At 55.2% G+C, this 18,785-nt stretch overlaps 1 protein-coding gene across 4 annotated transcripts in view; it reads right to left on the bottom strand.

The window, feature by feature from the left end:
- The window catches only part of ADARB1 (adenosine deaminase RNA specific B1), a 137,003-nt gene that overhangs the window by 38,806 nt on the left and 79,412 nt on the right, over positions 1-18,785 (bottom strand). For all 4 annotated transcript variants that reach the window (XM_072807210.1, XM_072807209.1, XM_072807212.1 and 1 more), the window contains 3 exons: positions 9,429-9,503; positions 4,964-5,898; positions 1,607-1,721 (listed from right to left, as the gene is read on the bottom strand). In XM_072807210.1, coding sequence (XP_072663311.1) covers positions 1,607-1,721; positions 4,964-5,898; positions 9,429-9,456 — 1,078 coding nt within the window. In that variant the 5' untranslated portion in view covers positions 9,457-9,503. The remainder of the gene's footprint in view (positions 1-1,606; positions 1,722-4,963; positions 5,899-9,428; positions 9,504-18,785) is intronic.

Here is an 18,785-nt window from a genome sequence, read left to right as displayed (position 1 = left end):
CAGCAGGAACCCAAGCTGAACCCGGCCATCTGATGCCAGGGCCATGTGTCATGGGCTGTGTGGCGCTGCCTGTGGGGGTAAACCGTGGCCCCAGGCGGAAGGTCCCACGTGAAAGGCACAGCAAGTGCCAAAGGGCCCGGGAGCCGGTCTGCCCCCCAAGAGCCAGTGAGAAGAGCCGTGTGGAAGGACCCAGCAGCTGACGCTCCCGGGGCTGGCAGGTGGACACACAGGCTCGCCCAGGGAACACTGCGTCCAGGAGCCGGGCATCACCTTTAGTCACGCAAAGAACAACAGCAAGGGAGGAGCGGGGGACACAGGCATCGAACACCAGGACTAAACTGAAAGCCACGGTAACGTCCAGGGCACTTGCTCCACCGCAGACACACCCTCAGCTGTGCCAGTAAGGACAGCGTGCAAGAAAAGCCGTAATTAGGGGAACCGGGGGTCTCAGCCATTGAGCATCTGCCTTCGGCTCAGGGCGTGACCCTGGAGTCCTGGGATTGAGTCCCCCATCGGGCTCCCTGCATGGAGCCTGCTTCTCCCTCTGCCTGTGTCTCTGCCTCTCTCTCTCTCTGTGTCTCTCATGAATAAATAAATACAATCTTTAAAAAAAAATAAGCCAGGCAGCCCCAGTGGTGCAGCAGTTTAGCCCCACCTTCAGCCGAGGGCATGATCCTGGAGACCCGGGATCGAGGCCCACATCAGGCTCCCTGTATGGAGCCTGCTTCTCCCTCTGCCTGTGTCTCTGCCTCTCTCTCTGTGTGTGTCTCTATGAATAAATAAAAAAATCTTTTTTTAAAAAAGCCATAATTAAAACAGCACTCGTGTTGGGGCATCGAGGGGTGGTTGACACCGCGGGTCTGCAGGCACATCCTGCCCACGATGGGACAGAGAGCGACCTTGGGAGAAGGGGAGGGCGCGGTCACCCACACAGAGCACTGGGGCTCTTCCTTGGCCGGCAGGTGTAGACAGAGACGGCGCCCCCAGCCCGCTCGCCCCTGGCCCTACAGGGTTGTCTCCCCAGCGGGGCGGAATGGATGCCCCTGTGCAGAGGGCCCTGCAGCAGCAGGGATCCGGGCCTGGGCCGTGTCCTCACCCCTGGGGTGCAGGAAAGGAAATGGGGTTCCTCTTGCTGCTGGGAGCTTCTGGGTAAATTTAATAGGGCTGCTTCTGCCGTCCAAGTGTCTCTCCACCCGTGCCCTCTCCGCTCTCGCGAGCGCTACCTGCCTCCCTGGAACAGTCACGGGGACCTAGCTGGGCACCAGGGCTGTCGGTAACTCAGACGCCCACTCTCCAGGGGAGCGAGGAGGACCGAGGACCGAGGACCGTCTTGCTGCACTTTCCAGAGTCCGTCAAAACCATCAGGTGTGACGCTAGGCGCCGGGTATGAATACAGGAGGCTTTCTCCGAGTAAAAAAGCCCAGGCTGACGAGTGAGCGCACGGGGGAAATGTTTGTAAGAGCAGTTCCTACGTGTGCCCGTGTGCCCGTGGCGGGATCTGAAGGATTAGGAAACGGCCCCCTCGGCGTCACCGGGGTGGGTGGCAGCGGCCTGAGAGCCCGTCCCCTCTCCGTGAGGCCGGGTAACGCCAAAACCACGTTTTTACCTGTTGTCATGACGATGCCGGCGAGCACTTTCCTGCGTGCGTGAGGAGAGGAGAAGTTGTCGGTCAGGTCACCAAACTTATCCAGCACCAGGCGGGCCACGGCGTCGGCTAACACCTGCGAACCACAGCAGGGAGTGAGGGATGTGGCCTGCAGCCGCCCTGCGCACGCCGGCGAGGCCGTCTCTTCTGGAAAACCACAAGGTGAATCTGGCAAACGGACGCGCGCGTGTGCATGTGAACGCTCTTTTGTCCTCCAAAACATTCCTTGGAAACGGAGGCCCCAGGAGCATTCGAGGCTCTGGCCAGAATCCTTCAAGAGTCTGTAGGACAGGGACAGCGCGGAGCCCGGGCCACCCTGCGGTCCTCCAACACCCCAGCCCTCCCCCCGGATGAGGACGCTGAGGCGCAGACCAGCTTCCCCGGGGACCTGCCTCTGCACCTGGCTCTCCCAGCCCCTCCCCGGAGTGACCTCCCCGCAGGTGGGGCGCCATCAGCTCGAGGGCTGGCCGGGCCGGGAACATGACCTCGAGTGTGACGGACATCAGGGAAGGGAAGGGGCGGCAGGAAGATCCACGTGGCTCAGCCCCGCTGCCCTGGCTCGGCCACTGCCCAGGAACCGGCGCCGAGCAGCCCGCAAGGGCACTTATCATAAACTCAGGCCCCAGGGCACCCGACGGCACCCACGGCCGTGCTCTCCGAGGGCCCGTGGCCAGACCCGCCGCGCGCAGCACACACACCAGGCCGGCTGCATGCACGCTCTCGTCCCCACGGCCTACAACTTATCTCGGATACAAGGGTTTGGGAAATGATGCCTGACGGGAGGTGTGTGTGAAGAGCTGCGTCCCCCCAGTCTCACCCTGGGCGGGAGCATCAAACAGCTAGACCCAGGGTCCCCAGCTTGCCCCTTAGCAAAACACTCCCAAATGGACAGAAACGTCGCTCATCCCGAACGACAGCTTATTTTGACAAAAAGGAAAGTCGCCAGGACTTCTTCCTCCTGCCGCCGCCCTGGTCAGTACCAAGGAGCCCCCAGAAGGCCGCGCTCAAGCCAGAGGCAGCGGCACGGACAGAAGATGTGGGCGGCAGGCCTCCCCGCACCCCTGCACGGTGTCACTGCCACACTCGGGCTGCGGGTGACCCGGCGGGGACGGCGTCAAAGCTGAAGGACCACGTGTTGCAATGCACATAAAAGAAAAAGATCTTACGAGAAGTTAAGAGAAACGCTTCCGTTCCCTAGAGGCGAGGCGTATCCCAAACCACTGGGCTCAGAGACGCTCAGGGGAGGTCAGGCCCCTACGCGGGCGCTCACTGGTCAGAGGAGGCATCTCCGGCACCCAGGCGGCTCCTCCGTCCCCTTGAAGAGGACACAACCCCCTTCCTACAGGTAGGGAAGCGACTCTCCCTCTACACGCTGGGGGCGGACGACACAACGAGGGTCACGCCCATGTCCCCCAACCCCGGGCGGCCCCCAGGACTGAGAGGCCCCGGCCCAAAGCTGGCGGTGCCGCTCCACGGGATCCAGACACTGAGGGCTCGGCACGCCTCACGCGGCCCACAACGTCTGGGTTAAACCCTGAGACGTCGCTATGAACACGATGAGGGCAAAAGGTCCTGAGGCCAGGGACTCAGGGCTGCTCCGGGCCAACGGTGAGGACGCTCGCCACTCCAGAAGCACACTGGAAACTTCTGGTGCAAGGGCACGGAGCCCAGACACCAAGCTGGAAGGGCTGCTCCTATGGGGGCCACTGTAGGTGCTCCCGGGAGAACGTGGTCGTGTCTCCCGTGGGGGCTCCGGAGACACCACGGTTGGGGCTCGGGGAGCTCCGCTGCCGCAGAGGCGCAGAAATGAGCGCCAGGCCCTGCAGAACCCGGGCGAGCGGCACGGGGCAGGGCTGGGATGGGCCCTGCCCGCCAACCCCCTCCTAGGTGGGCCAACCCCCTCCTAGGCGGGATCCCGGACGCCCACCCCGGTGAGGCTCCGCGTGGCCCCTGGCGCGGCTCTGGTCTCTGCTCCCGCTGAAGGACAGGCCCAAGCCGGGAAGTGCCCACATGGACCCCCACCTGCCTCCCCGCCCGCCTCCCCGCCACGGGGTCACCAGGCCTCGGGTGGGATTCCAGTCGCCCCCCACACTGCTCTGTCCACGTCTGCTCATGTTCAGGGAAGTCAGGGGGCCTCAGACACTAGGGGAACTCAAGCTGGAATATCCTGCAGCAGACGGGAAACCTGAAAATAAAACCTCTCTAGGGAGCTGGTGCTGCCGATTTATGAAATTATAAATGGGCTAATACCCTCCTGAATAAAGGTTCATAAGATGTTCGCACAGGACGTGATTATTGGGTTTGTGAAGTACCAGTAGGATGTTTTGAATATGGTACTTTATACTGACGCTGTATTTGGTTGCTTCTGGCAAAATAAAATAAAGTGTCTCCTAAAACCTAGAAGTACTGGTGACCCCAGGCAACGGCACAGAGAGGTCACCCTAACAGTGCTCTGAGGCAACGGAGAAGCTGCGACATTCCGGATTCTTCTAAGAGAAATCCAAGCCGTCCCACCTGGTGATTTCTGGTCCTTCGTTTTTTTTTCTGATCAGACCAGTACATAACTTATCTTCAACACGGATAATATTTTGACAAAATGGCAGAGAAGGGGGGTGAGATTTTCTCCCTAAAATACTAACTTTTTTACTAGGCCAGAAAAAACTCTGGATTTCCAAGAAGAGAAGCAACACATATCAGAGTTCCCTGGAACGTCAGAGATGCCGGCTACACGCGACTTCCCCTTCGGTCTTCCCCATTCGCGAATGCGATGAGCCCACCCCGAAATCCTCCCCGTCTTCCCCCTGGTCTGACGGGCCGAGGAGCAGGGGACCCACGTGGATCCCCTAGGACACTCCAGGTGAAGGTTCCGGGCAGCGTGGATGCTGCCGAAGGGATCCCTCGCCCCCCACCGCCCCTCCAGGACGCCCGCACCTGTTGTGGGGCACCCTCGGCCCGGCCGGTCCCCCGTGCTGCTGTGCAGCGTGGGGCACCCACGCAGACCCGCACGAGGGTGTCGGCTGCCGGCGGGCCAGCCTGGGAGTCCCTGGTGAGACTGCGGGAAGCACGGCTGAGCGGCGCGGGCTGCCGGCTCCGAGGGGCCCCGCGGGGGAGGAGCGTGCGGGAAGGGGCCGCGGGCTCTGGTGGGCGGGGCTCCGTGGGCCCGCGTGGGGCTGCAGGCCCAGGGCCGCCCGCCCGCCCGCCCGGAGCCGACTCACCGGTGACGATCCGACGTCCCTCAACGGCGCCCGGGAGGCCGAAGCCCTGTCCGAAGCGCCGTCGAGGCGCGGCCAGCGTGGCCGGCAGCGGCGCGTTCCTCACCTGCGGTAGGTGCAACTGCAGGCCCTCGCTGGGGATGGGCTGGCGGGACGGCGTCTGGTCCAGGTGCAGGTTAAAAATGGTCGCCAGGGCGGACTGCGCGGCCCGGGCCTTGGCGAGCTTTTTGTTCCTGCCCGAGCCCTCGAAGAACTGGCCGTCCACCACCACGGACATGACGAAGCTCTTGGCGTGGCTCTCCCCGCTCTCCGACAGGAAGTCGTACTTGAGCCCGGGCCGCAGCTCGTTCAGGATCATCACCGGGTTCTTCCCGCTTGGGGGCGGGAAGGGTGGGGGCCCGGGGAGCGGGGGCTGCGCCAGGCCCGCGGGCGCCGGGGACGCCGCCAGGCTGAGGTCCCCGCTGGAGCTGAACGAGTCGTCCCCGTTGGAGCCCAGGTAGAAGGGCACCTCCGACCTGTCCGGGGTCTCGAAGCCGTTGAAGAGCGTGTCGGGGAAGTCGGCCTGGTCGGACGTGAAGTCCGTGTTGGCGGACAGGGTCCTCCCCATGGCCAGGTGGGCCTCGGAGGCGTTGGGGAACTGCACGAAGGAGCGCAGCGCCTTCTCGGCGGCGTGCAGCTTGGCCTTCTTCTTGGTGGGCCCGGAGCCCTCGAACACCTGCCCGTTCACCTCCACGGACATGACGAACAGAGGCGCGTGCACCGGCCCCGTCTGCGACAGCAGCGCGTACTGCAGGCCGGGCTTGATCTCGTTCAGCTGCATCAGGGCGTTCTTCGGCAGCGCGGGGCCCGGCGGCCGCCTCCTCTTCTTCAGGCGGAACTTGGCGTGCCCGTTGCTGCCCTCTTCCAGGGGCCGCTTCCGGCTGGCGCCACCGCTGCCCCCGTTGGAGAGCGGGGCGCCCTCGCCGGGCCCGGGGGCGCTGCCGTCCTTGGGGGGCACGCTGTCCAGACCGCAGCTTTCCTTAACATCTGTGCTGCTCGAACCTGCGGTGCCCAGAAAGAGTAACTTACAACGCCTTCGTTGCAGGATCTTGTAAATGCAAAATTTATAGATTCCTTTATCTCTCTTTGTAACTGGTTAAGTGATGTGTGCTTATACAGTCTGCTCTCTGTCGCGCGTGCAGCGAGCTGCACCCTCAACCCCACGGCTAGCACCTGCACCCAACTAATTCGATGTTTTGCCGAATCACGGCCAACCCCACGTCTAGTTACGGTCACCTCCCGCTTTCGCGTGAAGAGGTCAATTTTTCAAATGATTTCTTTTTCCTTTAAGAATATTCTGAAGCATCTAGAGCTCTTTTATTACTCAAGCTCATCGAAATACGGGGCGATAAATTAATCCTGAAAACTCTCCGTCCACAAGCGTGATGTCGGGACTGACACATGGGCCCTCCTCCCCAATGTCAGCGGCCCTCGGGCCGTGCTCACCCGGGCTCTGGACCGCAGCATCTCCCAGGAGAGGTAACAGGATTAACATATGCACTCGCAAGCTAATCAGCTTTCAGGTTTGGAATATTCAAACCGGTACGTGCAGTGCAGTGATTTGATTTAGCCCATGAATCAATCTTAGAAAACGCCTCATCCATCATGGGAAATGCTCCGGACGTGGGGTGATCTCTGATATCCCGGAGCTACCCAGGGGCTTTCTGAGCTCCGAATCCTTACTCCATGCCAGGATGGGGGAAAAAAAAAATCTTAACGGGGCGTAAAATTGAAGCCGCAAACAGGCTACAACTTCCTAAGTAAAGCCAGTGATTTTTGTCTTTTTTTTTTTCTTTAAACAAATATTTGATGGATTTCCAGAATAACTTGGTTATCTCACCTTTTAAAGGCAGTTTCTATTTACAATTAATGAAGATCATTTTAAGAGTCTACAAGTTCCTGGCAAAATAGATACGGTTTTAAACTTCAAAAGGGGGCATAAAAAAGTATTGTCTCTTCCCCATAGGTTTCTCCAGCTTTATCAAACAAAGAGGAAGGGAAAGACTCCTTGCTGCCCTGGCTGAGCTTCCCAGGCCGTCTGCCCGGTGGGGCGCGGGGGTAATGACCCTGGGGAGCTGCGGCCCTCGCAGCAGATCTATTGAGGGACCTGCCTCTGGCTTTCAAAGCGCTGAGGTCAGTATCCAAAGTAATTTCCGCACGTGTGCAAGCGGGTTACAAGGGTCCCTGACGGGCGGCCCTGGGGTCTTTCTGCCTCGACATGAAGAGGTGGCTTCTAGTGATGCTGAGCCAACAGCAACGTGCACGTGGGAGGCTAGACGGGACAGGAAGTCTGGGCTGACGGCCGCCGACCCCCAGAGTTCCAGGTCTCGGACTCCCAGGCCTGCGATGTGGAATAACCCTGGATGAAGCCCAAGCCCCGGGCACCGAGGCAGGGACGGGGCGGCTGCAAGGGCTCTCTGCAGGCGCCAAATACTCCCAGTGCTTCCCCCACACACACCACTTCTCCCAGTTAACAAAGCTGACGGAATGGACACTAAATTTTCATTTATAACATCCTCCAGCAAAAGCTCGATAGGTTACTCCTTTCGGTGCTCAAGAGAAACAAAGGTTAAAAAGGGCAGAGTTAGATTAACAAGTGAGCAAGGGCAGCGCACGCTCCGTGGCGGCTTCCATCCCGACGCCGCTGCTGAGGAGGACGGCCGGCGAGGCCACGCGGGTGTGTGCACACGTGCGTCCCTCGCACGCTCACAGCCTCTGAGACAGAGGCTCGCCTTTAAGAAATAAAAACAGCCAGTCCTGGGTTGACAGAGAATCTTGAGAATTGTAAGAAAAATCTACTTCTGTAATGGTTTCGCACGGATTCCAGGCTGTTATTTGCTGCAGGAACGCTCAAATGCTGCCCAGCTTCCACCTAATCAGAAGTGCTACTACGTAAAGGAAAGAAATATTAGAATTAGAGGGAGCCCCCCCCCACCCCCGTCACCCCGTCACGGCTCTCAGGCACACACGGCGTGCTGCTGTTTCACGGATGCAAACGCAACCGTGATGAAACCTTTCGTCGCCTCTGAAACGACAGGAGATCTAGGACGGGCCCAGCACTGCCAGCTTGGGAACCAGCGTTCATCTTTCCAGGAGAATCACTCAGAAGGTTCCTTCATCGTGGCGAGTAACCACACGGTCTACATGCCGCTAAGGTTCCACCCAAACCCAAGGACTCCCGCCGTGGACGACAGCCCACGGTCCCAAAAATAAGGATTAACAACGGCTGCTTGGGGGCAGCCCGGGTGGCTCAGTGGTTTAGCACCGCCTTCAGCCCAGGGCATGATCCTGGAGACCCAGATTGAGTCCCACATCGGGCTCCCTGCATGGGATCTGCTTCTCCCTCTGCCTGTGTCTCTGCCTCTCTTTCTCTCTCTCTCATGAGTGAATAAATAAATAAAATATTAATAAAAGAAAAAAGGAAGCTTGGGGGACGGGTGCTTACACGGTCCCCACGTGGGCAAAAATGGCCATGGCAGGTGGAAGCGACCAGTGGAAATGGAGGCCCCTCCACGTTACGCACAGCGGAGCTCATGCAGCCGCCCAGGGACGGGGGCAGAAGGGCTCTGCTGGGGGAGGTCCTGGGGGCTCAGCACCAGACAAGCCCAGGTCCAAGGCCTCGGCTGGTCAGTTCTGGGTGAAGTCTGGGGAGACAGACTGAGCTCTGTGCAGTCACGGGTGACCACTGTCCATAAGGTGTCACCTGTTCTTCCTTTGGGACCACCGACCACAGGCCCGTGAGAAAGTGCATCTAGACACACATCAGAAAAATGGTGTCTTTGTCGTGACTTCCCGACGAAAAGCTCCCAACTTCTGCGGGAGCCTCCAAACCTTACTCGGGTGCACTGCTATCTGGGATTAAAGATCAAACAGGAGGCAGACGTTCAGGGAACTTCTTTTCACAGAGAACGCCAAGGAGGGAGGGAAGCTGTGCGCCCCCGAGGCTCGCCACCCTGCGCCCCGGGGTGGACAACGTGGGACGCGGGTTGGGCCCAACAGTGGGCTCTGCCCACGGCAGCCCAAAGGCTCCTTGAAGTCTTGGAAACTTAATCAGTAGCCTCGTGGGAACCCCATTCCCTCAAAGCATGGGGAGGACCCAACGTATCTGGGGGGAAGCTTTAGGTTGCATTATCCCAAATGACCAGGTATTTAACTCGATCTCAAAGGGTATCTTAGATTTGCACAGATGAAGACCCGGCCACTAGTGGGAGACCCCGCTGTGACACAGCATGAAACCACCAGCTTCGTGGCCAGTGCATCTAGAGGCATGTGTTTTACTTCCAGGAACACGCACGACGGCCCCAGGTTGGCGGCGACGAAGGTCCGGGCAGACGGCTGCAGGACTATGCCCACAGCGGGGACCTACTGTAGAGAATACATCAGAAATTTAAAACATGCCACTGTTAATGTTGTAGGAAATACTGTAGGAAAAGCCACTTTTCCCAAATAGTGTCATCACAGATATTTACGAGAACACTAAGGGTTCAATGGTGCGTTAGCTACTTGGTGCTACATGATAGGCCAGGTCTTACTCATGTTTTCTTCATCTTCTGTGTCCATGGCAAAGTACTTCTGGGGGTTCCTTGACTGGCGGAGACGGTTTCTGTCTGAAAGACAGCAAGAAAGTAATGTTCAGTGTGGCCGTCACATGAGCAGGTGAGGTCAGCCTGCTCCGGTGGAAACGGGTATGACATCGCTACAAACTAAAGAAGAAAGTCGCAAAACAAGGATGGTGAGGTCTGCTGCCCGGGATGGAACACCTGCGCGCCCACCTGTCGTGCACGGCCCAGGACTCCGGGGGAGCACGACCAGGGCTGTGCTGTCGGGCGGGGGGTGGGGGACAGTGCAGGTGGGAAGGTGGCACAGCAGGGGAGGTACAGGGGCCACCCTGGGATGCGACTGCCCCTCTGGGAGGGCGGCCCTGCAGCGGGATGGGCCCTCGAGGACGGTGAGGGCAAGGACGTCTCAGGGAGAGCTCTTCACGGGACGTCACGACAGAAGACATGGAACCACACACGCGCCACCCCTTGTGGTCGCTGCTCGGGGGACTCCGGTCTGGGCGGGAAACTAAAGATGCGGAGCTAGAACATCCCAGGATTTCACCTCCTGCTCTTCTTCATCCCGAACAGCATCTCGGGTGGATGCAACTCAAGAGCATACAACTACCCAAATCGGATCAATCCCTTAGTAACGTATAACTTATTTCGTTGGCAGGAGAAACCACAGGAAATCCTCAAAGAACGATTACCCCCATTACCTAATCATTAACAAGCTGAATGGTCTCCTTTCTAAACACTGTGGCTACAGTACTGGGCTCTGCAACACTGTACCGGTGCACAGTCTGCAGCAAACGACCCCATCACACGGCAAGCGAGGAAAAGGAGACTGCAAATGTCGCGGCCACACTGGCTTTACGTATAAACAGAACTCATAAGTCGCTGAAAGGCAAATTCAGTGCTTTTAGAAAAAATGGTGACTAAAATTTAGGGCTAAATCCTGCATACGCTAGGACTCTCCTGTACGTAAGATGCACATAGTTTTCATGACGACCATTTGTTAACAACGTTGACTCTCCATGCACACGTGGCAAATTTGTTGCTAGAAGTTACATGAGTTTCTGTTTAGAATCCCTTGAGCGTCAGACTCTTGATTTCAGCTCAGGTCATGGTCTCGGGGTCGTGAGAGCGAGCCTCCCGGGCTCCATGCTCAGCGCGGAGTCTGCTTGAGAGTGTCTCTGTCTCTCCCTCTGTCCCGCCCCCTGCTTGCTCACTCTCTCTTTCTCTCTCAAGTAAATAAATCTTTTTTAAAAAGAGAATGCTTGGGGCAGCCCGGGTGGCTCAGCGGGTAGCGCTGCCTTCAGTCCAGGGCCTGATCCTGGAGACCCGGGTTTGAGTCCCACGTCGGGCTCCCTGCATGGAGCCTGCTTCTCCCTCTGCCTGTGTCTCTACCTCTCCCTCTCTCTCTCTATGTCTCTCACGCATAAATAAAATCTTTAAAAAAAATAAAAGAGAATCCTTTAAAAAAAAAGTGTTCCACATAGTTTTAAAAGCATTTTTAGTTTATACTAATTAATTCAAGATAGATTTTCTTGAAACGTATTATTGTGCAAAGCACAGTGTGGATGCTACAAAACCAAGATGAATCAAATGGATTCTGCTGCTGAGAAGTTTAAACATAAATATTATGTGGGGGCACCTGGGTGGCTCCGTTGGTTGAGTGCCCGACTTCTGGTTTCGGCTCAGTTCGAGATCTCGGAGTCGTGGGGTCGAGCCCCGTGTCGGGCTCTGTGCTCAGCAGGGAGTCTGCTTGGGGTTCTCCCTCTCTTCCCTCTCCTGTCCCCCCATGCTCACACCTGCGCTCTCTTTCAAATAAATATATTAATCTTTTTTTAAAAAATAAATATTATAGGGCAGCCCCGGTGGTGTGGCAGTTTAGTGTTGCCTTCAGCCCAGGGTGTGATCCTGGGGTCCCCGGATCAAGTCCCATGTCGGGCTCCCCACATGGAGCCTACTTCTCCCTCTGCCTGTGTCACTGCCTCTCTCTCTGTGTCTCTCATGAATAAATAAATAAAATAAAATAAAAATTATCTGAATAGCTGATTATATTAAGGAATTATTAATCATTTTAGGTGTGAAAATAGCACTTAAATTTTCCTGACATATATTGAGTACGTACAGATGAAACGATTATTTATTTATTATTAACTAGCACAGCACGGTGGGGGAAGAGCAGATGGTGTCTGGATGAAAGAGAGGAGTCAAGGTTGGTATGCTGATGCCGGCTGATGGGCATGTGGGGGTTCGGTAGCAATTCCGTATTTGCATGTGTTTCAATATTCCCATTATGGAAAGTTTTAATAAAAAGTCACTTCCTTGAGGTCCACAGTGGGAGGGAAGACGTGCACACGCCGTCGGTGAGACATGGGTGTTCTGAGGGGTCGCTCAGCTGGACGACGGGTGCTTGAGTGCTAGTCGGAGCCTGGGGGGCAGGCCAGGGCACCCCTGAAGGCAGGTGGCAGGGGCAGCAGGAGAGCACAGCGCTGCTGTGAGACAGGCGATCACAAAGCACGTCGGGGAAGCCCAGACTATCCCTTCTGGAAACAACATGCAAACCTGTCCAACACACTCTGTTCCTACGAACTGAACACCGGTTTTAAATCAGCAGAAGGGATTTTTCCTTTGCTCCCACTTGGTGCAAGCGAAAACTCTGGACATTTCACAGAAAGCAAACAGTGGAAGGGCTCTGGGGACCAAGGAACGGCTCGGCAGGGAGTGCCCGGGTCTGCTGTCGGCCTCATCATCCCAGCCCGGGAGCTGAAGAAGCTGGCAGCCTGGGAACAGCACCAGATATAGACAAAAACACACCAACAAAACAAGAACTGCTCTTTCGGTCAAAGGTCCAGGAGAGGCACCTGCCAGGGACACGGGACCCCAGCCCCCAGCTGCAATGCAGCCAAGGGGAACACTCGGGGAGCCTGCGACGAGGTACCGAGTGCCCATCTCATCCCCACTGGGGCTGCCGGAGGCCCAAAGAGCAGCAACCCTGGTCCTCGGGGGGAACCGGGACCCTGGCAGCAGTTCGCGGGACGGTCAGCCAGAAAGAACAGAAGGCTGAAGAAAGACCCAGGGTCTTGTGACGTAGTATGTTCAGGTTTCAGTAAAAAAAAAATCATTCACCACACTGAGAGCCCATGAAGATCTCAAACTGAAACAACCAGGAGATGCCACCCAGAGACGTCAGAACCCACGGGGAAGGACTTTAAAGCATCTATCGGAAAGTGACTTCCTAACAGCTTCAGTCATCACAGCCGGGGACCGCGGAGCAGAAGGGAGGGTCTACGGAGAGGCCCCCCCCACACTCAGCAGGCCGCTCGGCTGCTGACCATGTGCCAGAGCACCTGAGGGCAGGGAGGACAGCCCTGTCAGCAAAGGTGACAGGATGCTGGGGCAGTGGACACCCAAGTCTACACCCTACACATAAATCCACTTGGAATGGACCAAGGGCTTCAACGTAAAACTACACAACTTTTAGGAAATAGGATGAGGATCTAGGACGAGGGAAAATGTTTGCAGACCAAAAGCATAATCTATGAGAGGAAAACGGATAAACTGGGCCTCATCAAAATCACATACTTCTGTTTAAGACCCTACTGAGAAGATGAAAAGACAAGCTATAGACAGGGAGGAAATATTTGAAAGCCACATACCCAACCAATAGGATACACAAGAGATTCTCAAAACAATAAAACAAGCCAATTAGAAAATGGGCAAAATACAGGAAGAGCCGAACCACCAAAGAGGGTATCTATGTAGATGGCAAATGAGCACGTGAGAAGGTGTTTGATGTCACCAGCCCTCAGGGAGATGCACCTCGAAACCACATGGGAGGCCTCTACACACCTGTGAGAATGGCTACGATAAAGAACAGTGGAGAACAGCGCCCCAAGTGCTGGCAAGGCTGCGGAGAAGCAGGTCACTCACACGGCTGCTGGGACCGTAGCAGGTGCAGCCACCTTCGAAAATGGTCTCGTGGTTTCTTAAAATATAAACTTGGGCATTTATCCCAGAGAAATGAAGACAGGTTCACATAACAAATGGGTACACGGGGGCAGCTGGCTGGCTCAGTCACTGGAGAACCAACTCTTGATCTTAGGGGTTGTGAGTTCAAGCCCCAGGTTGAGGGTAGATTATGTAAAGAAAAAAAAAAATTCTATTCTAAAAAAAAAGCTTTTATATATATGTACGTGTTTATAGCAATTTTATTCACAATAACCCCAAACTGGGAAAAACGAAGATGCCCTTCAACAGGTGAATGATTAAGTAAAATACGGTCCATCCACACCATGGAATCCTACATGACAATAAAAAGGAACAAACTAATGATATACATGACAAGCTGGACGATCTCCAGAGGATTTGAGTGAAAAAAAACCCAATCTCATGATCCACTGTATGGACCAATGCATAGTCCACTGATACATAATATCCTGGAAATGAGAAAAACAGAGAACAGATTAGTGGTCACCAGGGTTTGGGGAAGATGTGGGTGTGGCTACAGAAGGACAACAGGAGGGATGCTCCAGATCGCGACTGTACGGAGGTCAACATCCTCTGTGTAAAGTGAGCAGGGGCTCTCTATTGTCTCTTAGGGCTACGTGTGAATTGACATTATCTCAAAATGAAAAGTTAAATTAAAAGTAGGCAGAAGGCACGCTATATAATCAACCAGTAACTGGTACGCTCAGGGGGCTGGCTTCTCTGGAGGCCTGGGACGAGGAGCGCAGACCCACACGGATCACGATGTGGAGTCTGAGCCACGGACGTGCCTGGCTCTACTGCTCTAGTGGACTTCACCTGACTTGTGTAGCTCTCACCTTGTTTACCTGCTCTTACATATTAAAATTCTAAAAAAAGGACACAGAAAATGTCTCGCAGTAGAAAATAATCAGGCTGTGCCCAGTGGCATGTGGGTACATGCATATTAAGAATGGAAGCCAGGAATCTCTTGCAGAGCAGAACCAACATTTTCAGCTTCTACAAATGCCAACTCTGGTACCAAAGGTTATAAAACAAAGCAAAATAATAAATGCAAGCACTCCAGAGCATTTCACATAACCATTTTTCTTTCATTCCGAAAAGCATTTCTTAGGGCCTGAACTATAAACAAGTAAGAATTAAAACCCCATAAAAAAAAAAATCCCATACTGAACAAAATTCCAGGAATGGCCAATTAAAAAAAAAAAAAAAAACAAAGGTTCGTTTGAGAGCAATATTGAAATAGTTTCCTCATTTTCCAGGATGCCCCTTGTGCAGTGGGAAGCAAGTTTAACTGGAGGATTTCACACTGAGGTGTGAAAAGATCACTCAAGTTGGCATCAAAGGACCTGGATTTAAGTCTAACGTGGGTCCATTTCAGTTCCAACTTTCCTTCGTTTAGTAGAACTAGGCAAGCTGGTTCAGAGGTTTGTGTAGAGAAATAAACAGTTTGAACAATTTCATGAAATTGAACCAGAGGAGCAACGAGGCAGGGCTAGCCCCGCCAGGTGGGACGCGATGGAGCGCCAGCGCCCACGACGACGTGCGTGGTTGACGGACTGACCACCCGTGTGACGGCTGCAAGGTCCAGTCCCAGAGGGCACACTCAGGCCCTCGCTGTGTGGACGCGGTGGTGCCCGAGTCGCTGACAGGCACCAGACACGGGCGACCGCACGGAAAAACGATTTTCAAATAACACAACTCAACTGGCGATGTTTTATTTCTTAAGAGGATGGTGGTTGTAGAGGCTGATGTGTTTAAAAAAAAAAAAAAAGTATAATAGGAACGTGTCTCCACCGCGCGGAGTGAAGCTGTGCCCCTTCCTACTGTTTCACGCCCTCGCCCTCCCTTACTAAACAGATATTCTGGGATGAAATGTAGAGAACAGACTTACTTATATTAAAGATGTGTCAGAACCTGAATGTTTCTATCGTGCTGCTGAAAATTCTATTTTAGTGAATTAGGAATTCACTAAAAATGCATAGACTAAAAAGTGCTTAAAACAAAAGCAGTAAACTTGGTTAGAATTACTAGCAATTATTACTGGATTTCATCCATTTTTATTCTCAAAACAGAACAGTTTTAAGAAAAGTTTTACATAAAAAAAAAAGAAAAGTTTTACATATTATTTGTGGGTGCTATGGCTTTTATTTTTAACAGCCACACACTGCAAATTTTTATTTTATTAAAAATTTTTTTTAAAGATTTACTTTTTTTTTTTTGTATTTTTTTTTAAAGATTTTATTTATTTATTCATGAGAGAGAGAGAGGGGCAGAGACACAGGCAGAGGGAGAAGCAGGCTCCATGCAGGGAGCCCGACGTGGGACTCGATCCCGGGACTCCAGGGTCAGACCCTGGGCTGAAGGCGGCGCTAAACCGCTGAGCCACCCGGGCTGCCCAAGATTTACTTATTTTAGAGAGAAAGTGAGTGAATGAGTAGGGGGAGGGGCGGAGGGAGAGAATCTGTAAGCAGCCACCCCCCACTGAGTGTGGACTCTGATGTGGGGCTTGATCCCATGACCCATGAGACCATGACCTGAGCTGAAACTGAGAGTCAGAGGCTTAAGTGACTGAGTCACCCAGGTGCCTCTACACCGCAAATTTTTAAAAAGAGAAGTATTTTTTAAAAAATTATAAAAAAATAAAAAGAGAAGTATTAAAATGGAGATTTGTGTTGATAATTTACTATGAATCAAGCAACTTGCTAAAAGTATTGATTAATTTTATGGCCATAGCAAAAATACTAATGATGATTTGATTATTTAACAAAAGTAACTGAAATATAAAATCCTTGTATCATCTGAAAGAAAATAATCTGAAATTCAACAACTCAATCCAGCACGTTTAGAGAATAAACCTCATGGTTTATATTTTGTTTTCACTGTTCTATAAACAAAATAATATCCTTGGAGAAGGAACTGGCCAGCAGGTGGACGGAACAGGAGGGAGAGCCCAGAAACAGCCACATGAACGCCCCCGACGGATCCTTGACAAAGGAGCGAGGCCACCCACGGGGCGAAGGCCGTGCCCTCCGCAGGCGGTGCTGGACAACTGGACGTCCACACGCAGAGGGAACGTGGACACGGACCTTATGCTCCTCTCGACTGGCTCACAAGGGGTCACGGACGCAGCGTAGGATGCTAAACTATGACACTTCTAGAAGACGACACAGGAGAAATCCCCGGTGACCCTGGACGGGAGGATGACCCTGTAGCCCCGGCACCACGGGTCCAATCCAGGAGACAAACAACTGACCGGCTGGACCTTGTCCTGCGAAAGTCAGGGGGGTGAGAGGACAAGCACCGGCCGGCAGCAAATATTTGCAAAAGACACAGCTGATAGAGGACGGCGCCTACAATACGTAAAGATCTCTGAACACTCAACAACACGACCTAACAACGCGTTTAAGAGCGGACGGGAGACCTGAACGGAGACATGCAGGTGGCAGATCAGGAAGGCTGCTCCGCGTCCCAGGCCGTCAGGGAGACGGTGACGAAGACATGGGTGACATGTGGCCTCTGAGGACGGCTGCCACCCATGCCCCGGGCCATGACACGGGTGGCGAGGACGCGCTCAATAGGCTGGCGGGGATGCGGGACGGGCCACCTCTCTGGAGGGCAGTGGGTGGCGTCTCCCAGGACCGCCTGCACTCCTCCTGGGCACCCTGCGACCTTGGCCCTGGCGTCGACCGGAGGAGATGCAGATATGCGCCTACATGACACCTGCACGGAGTCCACGGCAGCTCTCTGCAGGACGGCCGGACCCTGGGGCGCCCACGGTGCCGCTCAGCGGGGCACAGATGGGAGACGGCCCATCAGGCGGCGGGAGTGCACCCAGCGCTAAGGGGGAGCAGGCCGTCCCGTCCTGAGGAGACCCGGAGGGACTGTGAGGGCGGGTGACCTGGCGACAGCAGCCAGGGCGGGAGGGCTGCACACTGTGCGACGGTCTGGGGCAGGCACAGCCGTGGGGATGGGGCTGGCTGGGGGGGACTGTGGGTGGTGGGGAGGGAGGAGTAGAATACAGAGACTTTCTAGGGCGGTGAAAACAGGCCGTATGATACTATCACGGTGGCAGGCGCAGGCGCTATCCTACACCTGTGCAAACCCTCAGACATACGCACCACTGCAAGGAAACTGGACTCGGGTGGAAATGACATGTCAGTGCGGGTTTACCCCTTGTAACAAACATACCAGTGTGGGGGCAGGTGATACAGGGCCGGTTGTGTGGGGGGAATCTGTGTACTTCCCCTTAATTCTGCTGTGAACCTAAAACTGCTCTAAAACACGAAGTCTTAATTATTTTTAGAAAAGCACAGCAATGCACAATGACATTCATTACGTTAACTGGGAAACGCTGATGAGGAGGGGAATCTACTGAATGGCGGCCGAAGAACAGCTGGTTAGAGGCCGCTAACACCCGGCAGATGGACAGACCAGGAGGAGCAAGCACTACAGACACCGTGTGCTCTGCCATCAGACCAACGAAGGGAGGCAACCTCATCAAGTTGTGGGTACAGTTCCCCCTTCATTAAAAATACGGCATCACGGAGACCCTGCATGCTGAGAGTAGGGGCAGTACGTGGAAGCAGAGCGAGCAGAGGGGCCCCAGCGGGGGCAGTGCTGGGGGGGGGCAGGGGTGACCCCGGGGTCGGGCGCATGGGGGGACCTGGCATCTTCTGCACAGACTGTACCGATGCAAACGCGTGAGAGCCCACCGTCTCGCCAGGCCTCCCTGCGCCCACACACACATGCAGGCGCCCGCTGCTTTCTCCTCTCTGCCCCCAAACATCCCAAGAGCATCTGAACACCTTCCCGCTCTCCGAAGGTAAGCACCGAATACACCAGCCTCCCCGCCTCTGCCACGTGCACCAGGCCTCGGAGCTGGGCCCCGTGAGTCCCTGTGACGCGGCCACTGTCTGCTCCTGGAATCTGACGTCACCCTCACAGGAGCCGTGTCTCACAAGGTGAGCCCCGCACTCAGACCGGGAGGCTGCCTCTCCCCACTCAGGGGACGGCCCTGGCCCCTCCTCCACTCTGCCCGACCCAGAGGCTTCCTCAGCGCCCCACCAACTGCCTTTCTGCACAGGGCCCTGTGCCCTCGGGTCACTGGGGCTGCCATGCTCTGCCCCCGGATCACTGCAGGCTGCACCTCTGCACAGGCCACCTCCTGGAGGGGCTCTGCCACTGTCCTACCCCAGGGGGTCACCCTCCACCTCCCTCCGCTCACTGAAGCCTAGGACGTGCAGCCTGTCCCCCTGCTGTCATCAGCCTCCCCCACCGCCGTGAGGCCAGGTACCCGGGCCTCCCTGCCTCTGCTGGCCCAGCACCTGCCCATCATGCCCGCGGGGACGGGCC

This window comes from Canis lupus, chromosome 30 (genome assembly GCF_048164855.1).
Source record: "Canis lupus baileyi chromosome 30, mCanLup2.hap1, whole genome shotgun sequence".
NCBI classification, from domain to species: Eukaryota; Metazoa; Chordata; class Mammalia; order Carnivora; family Canidae; genus Canis; species Canis lupus.
This window is presented reverse-complemented; position numbering and strand designations above follow the sequence as displayed.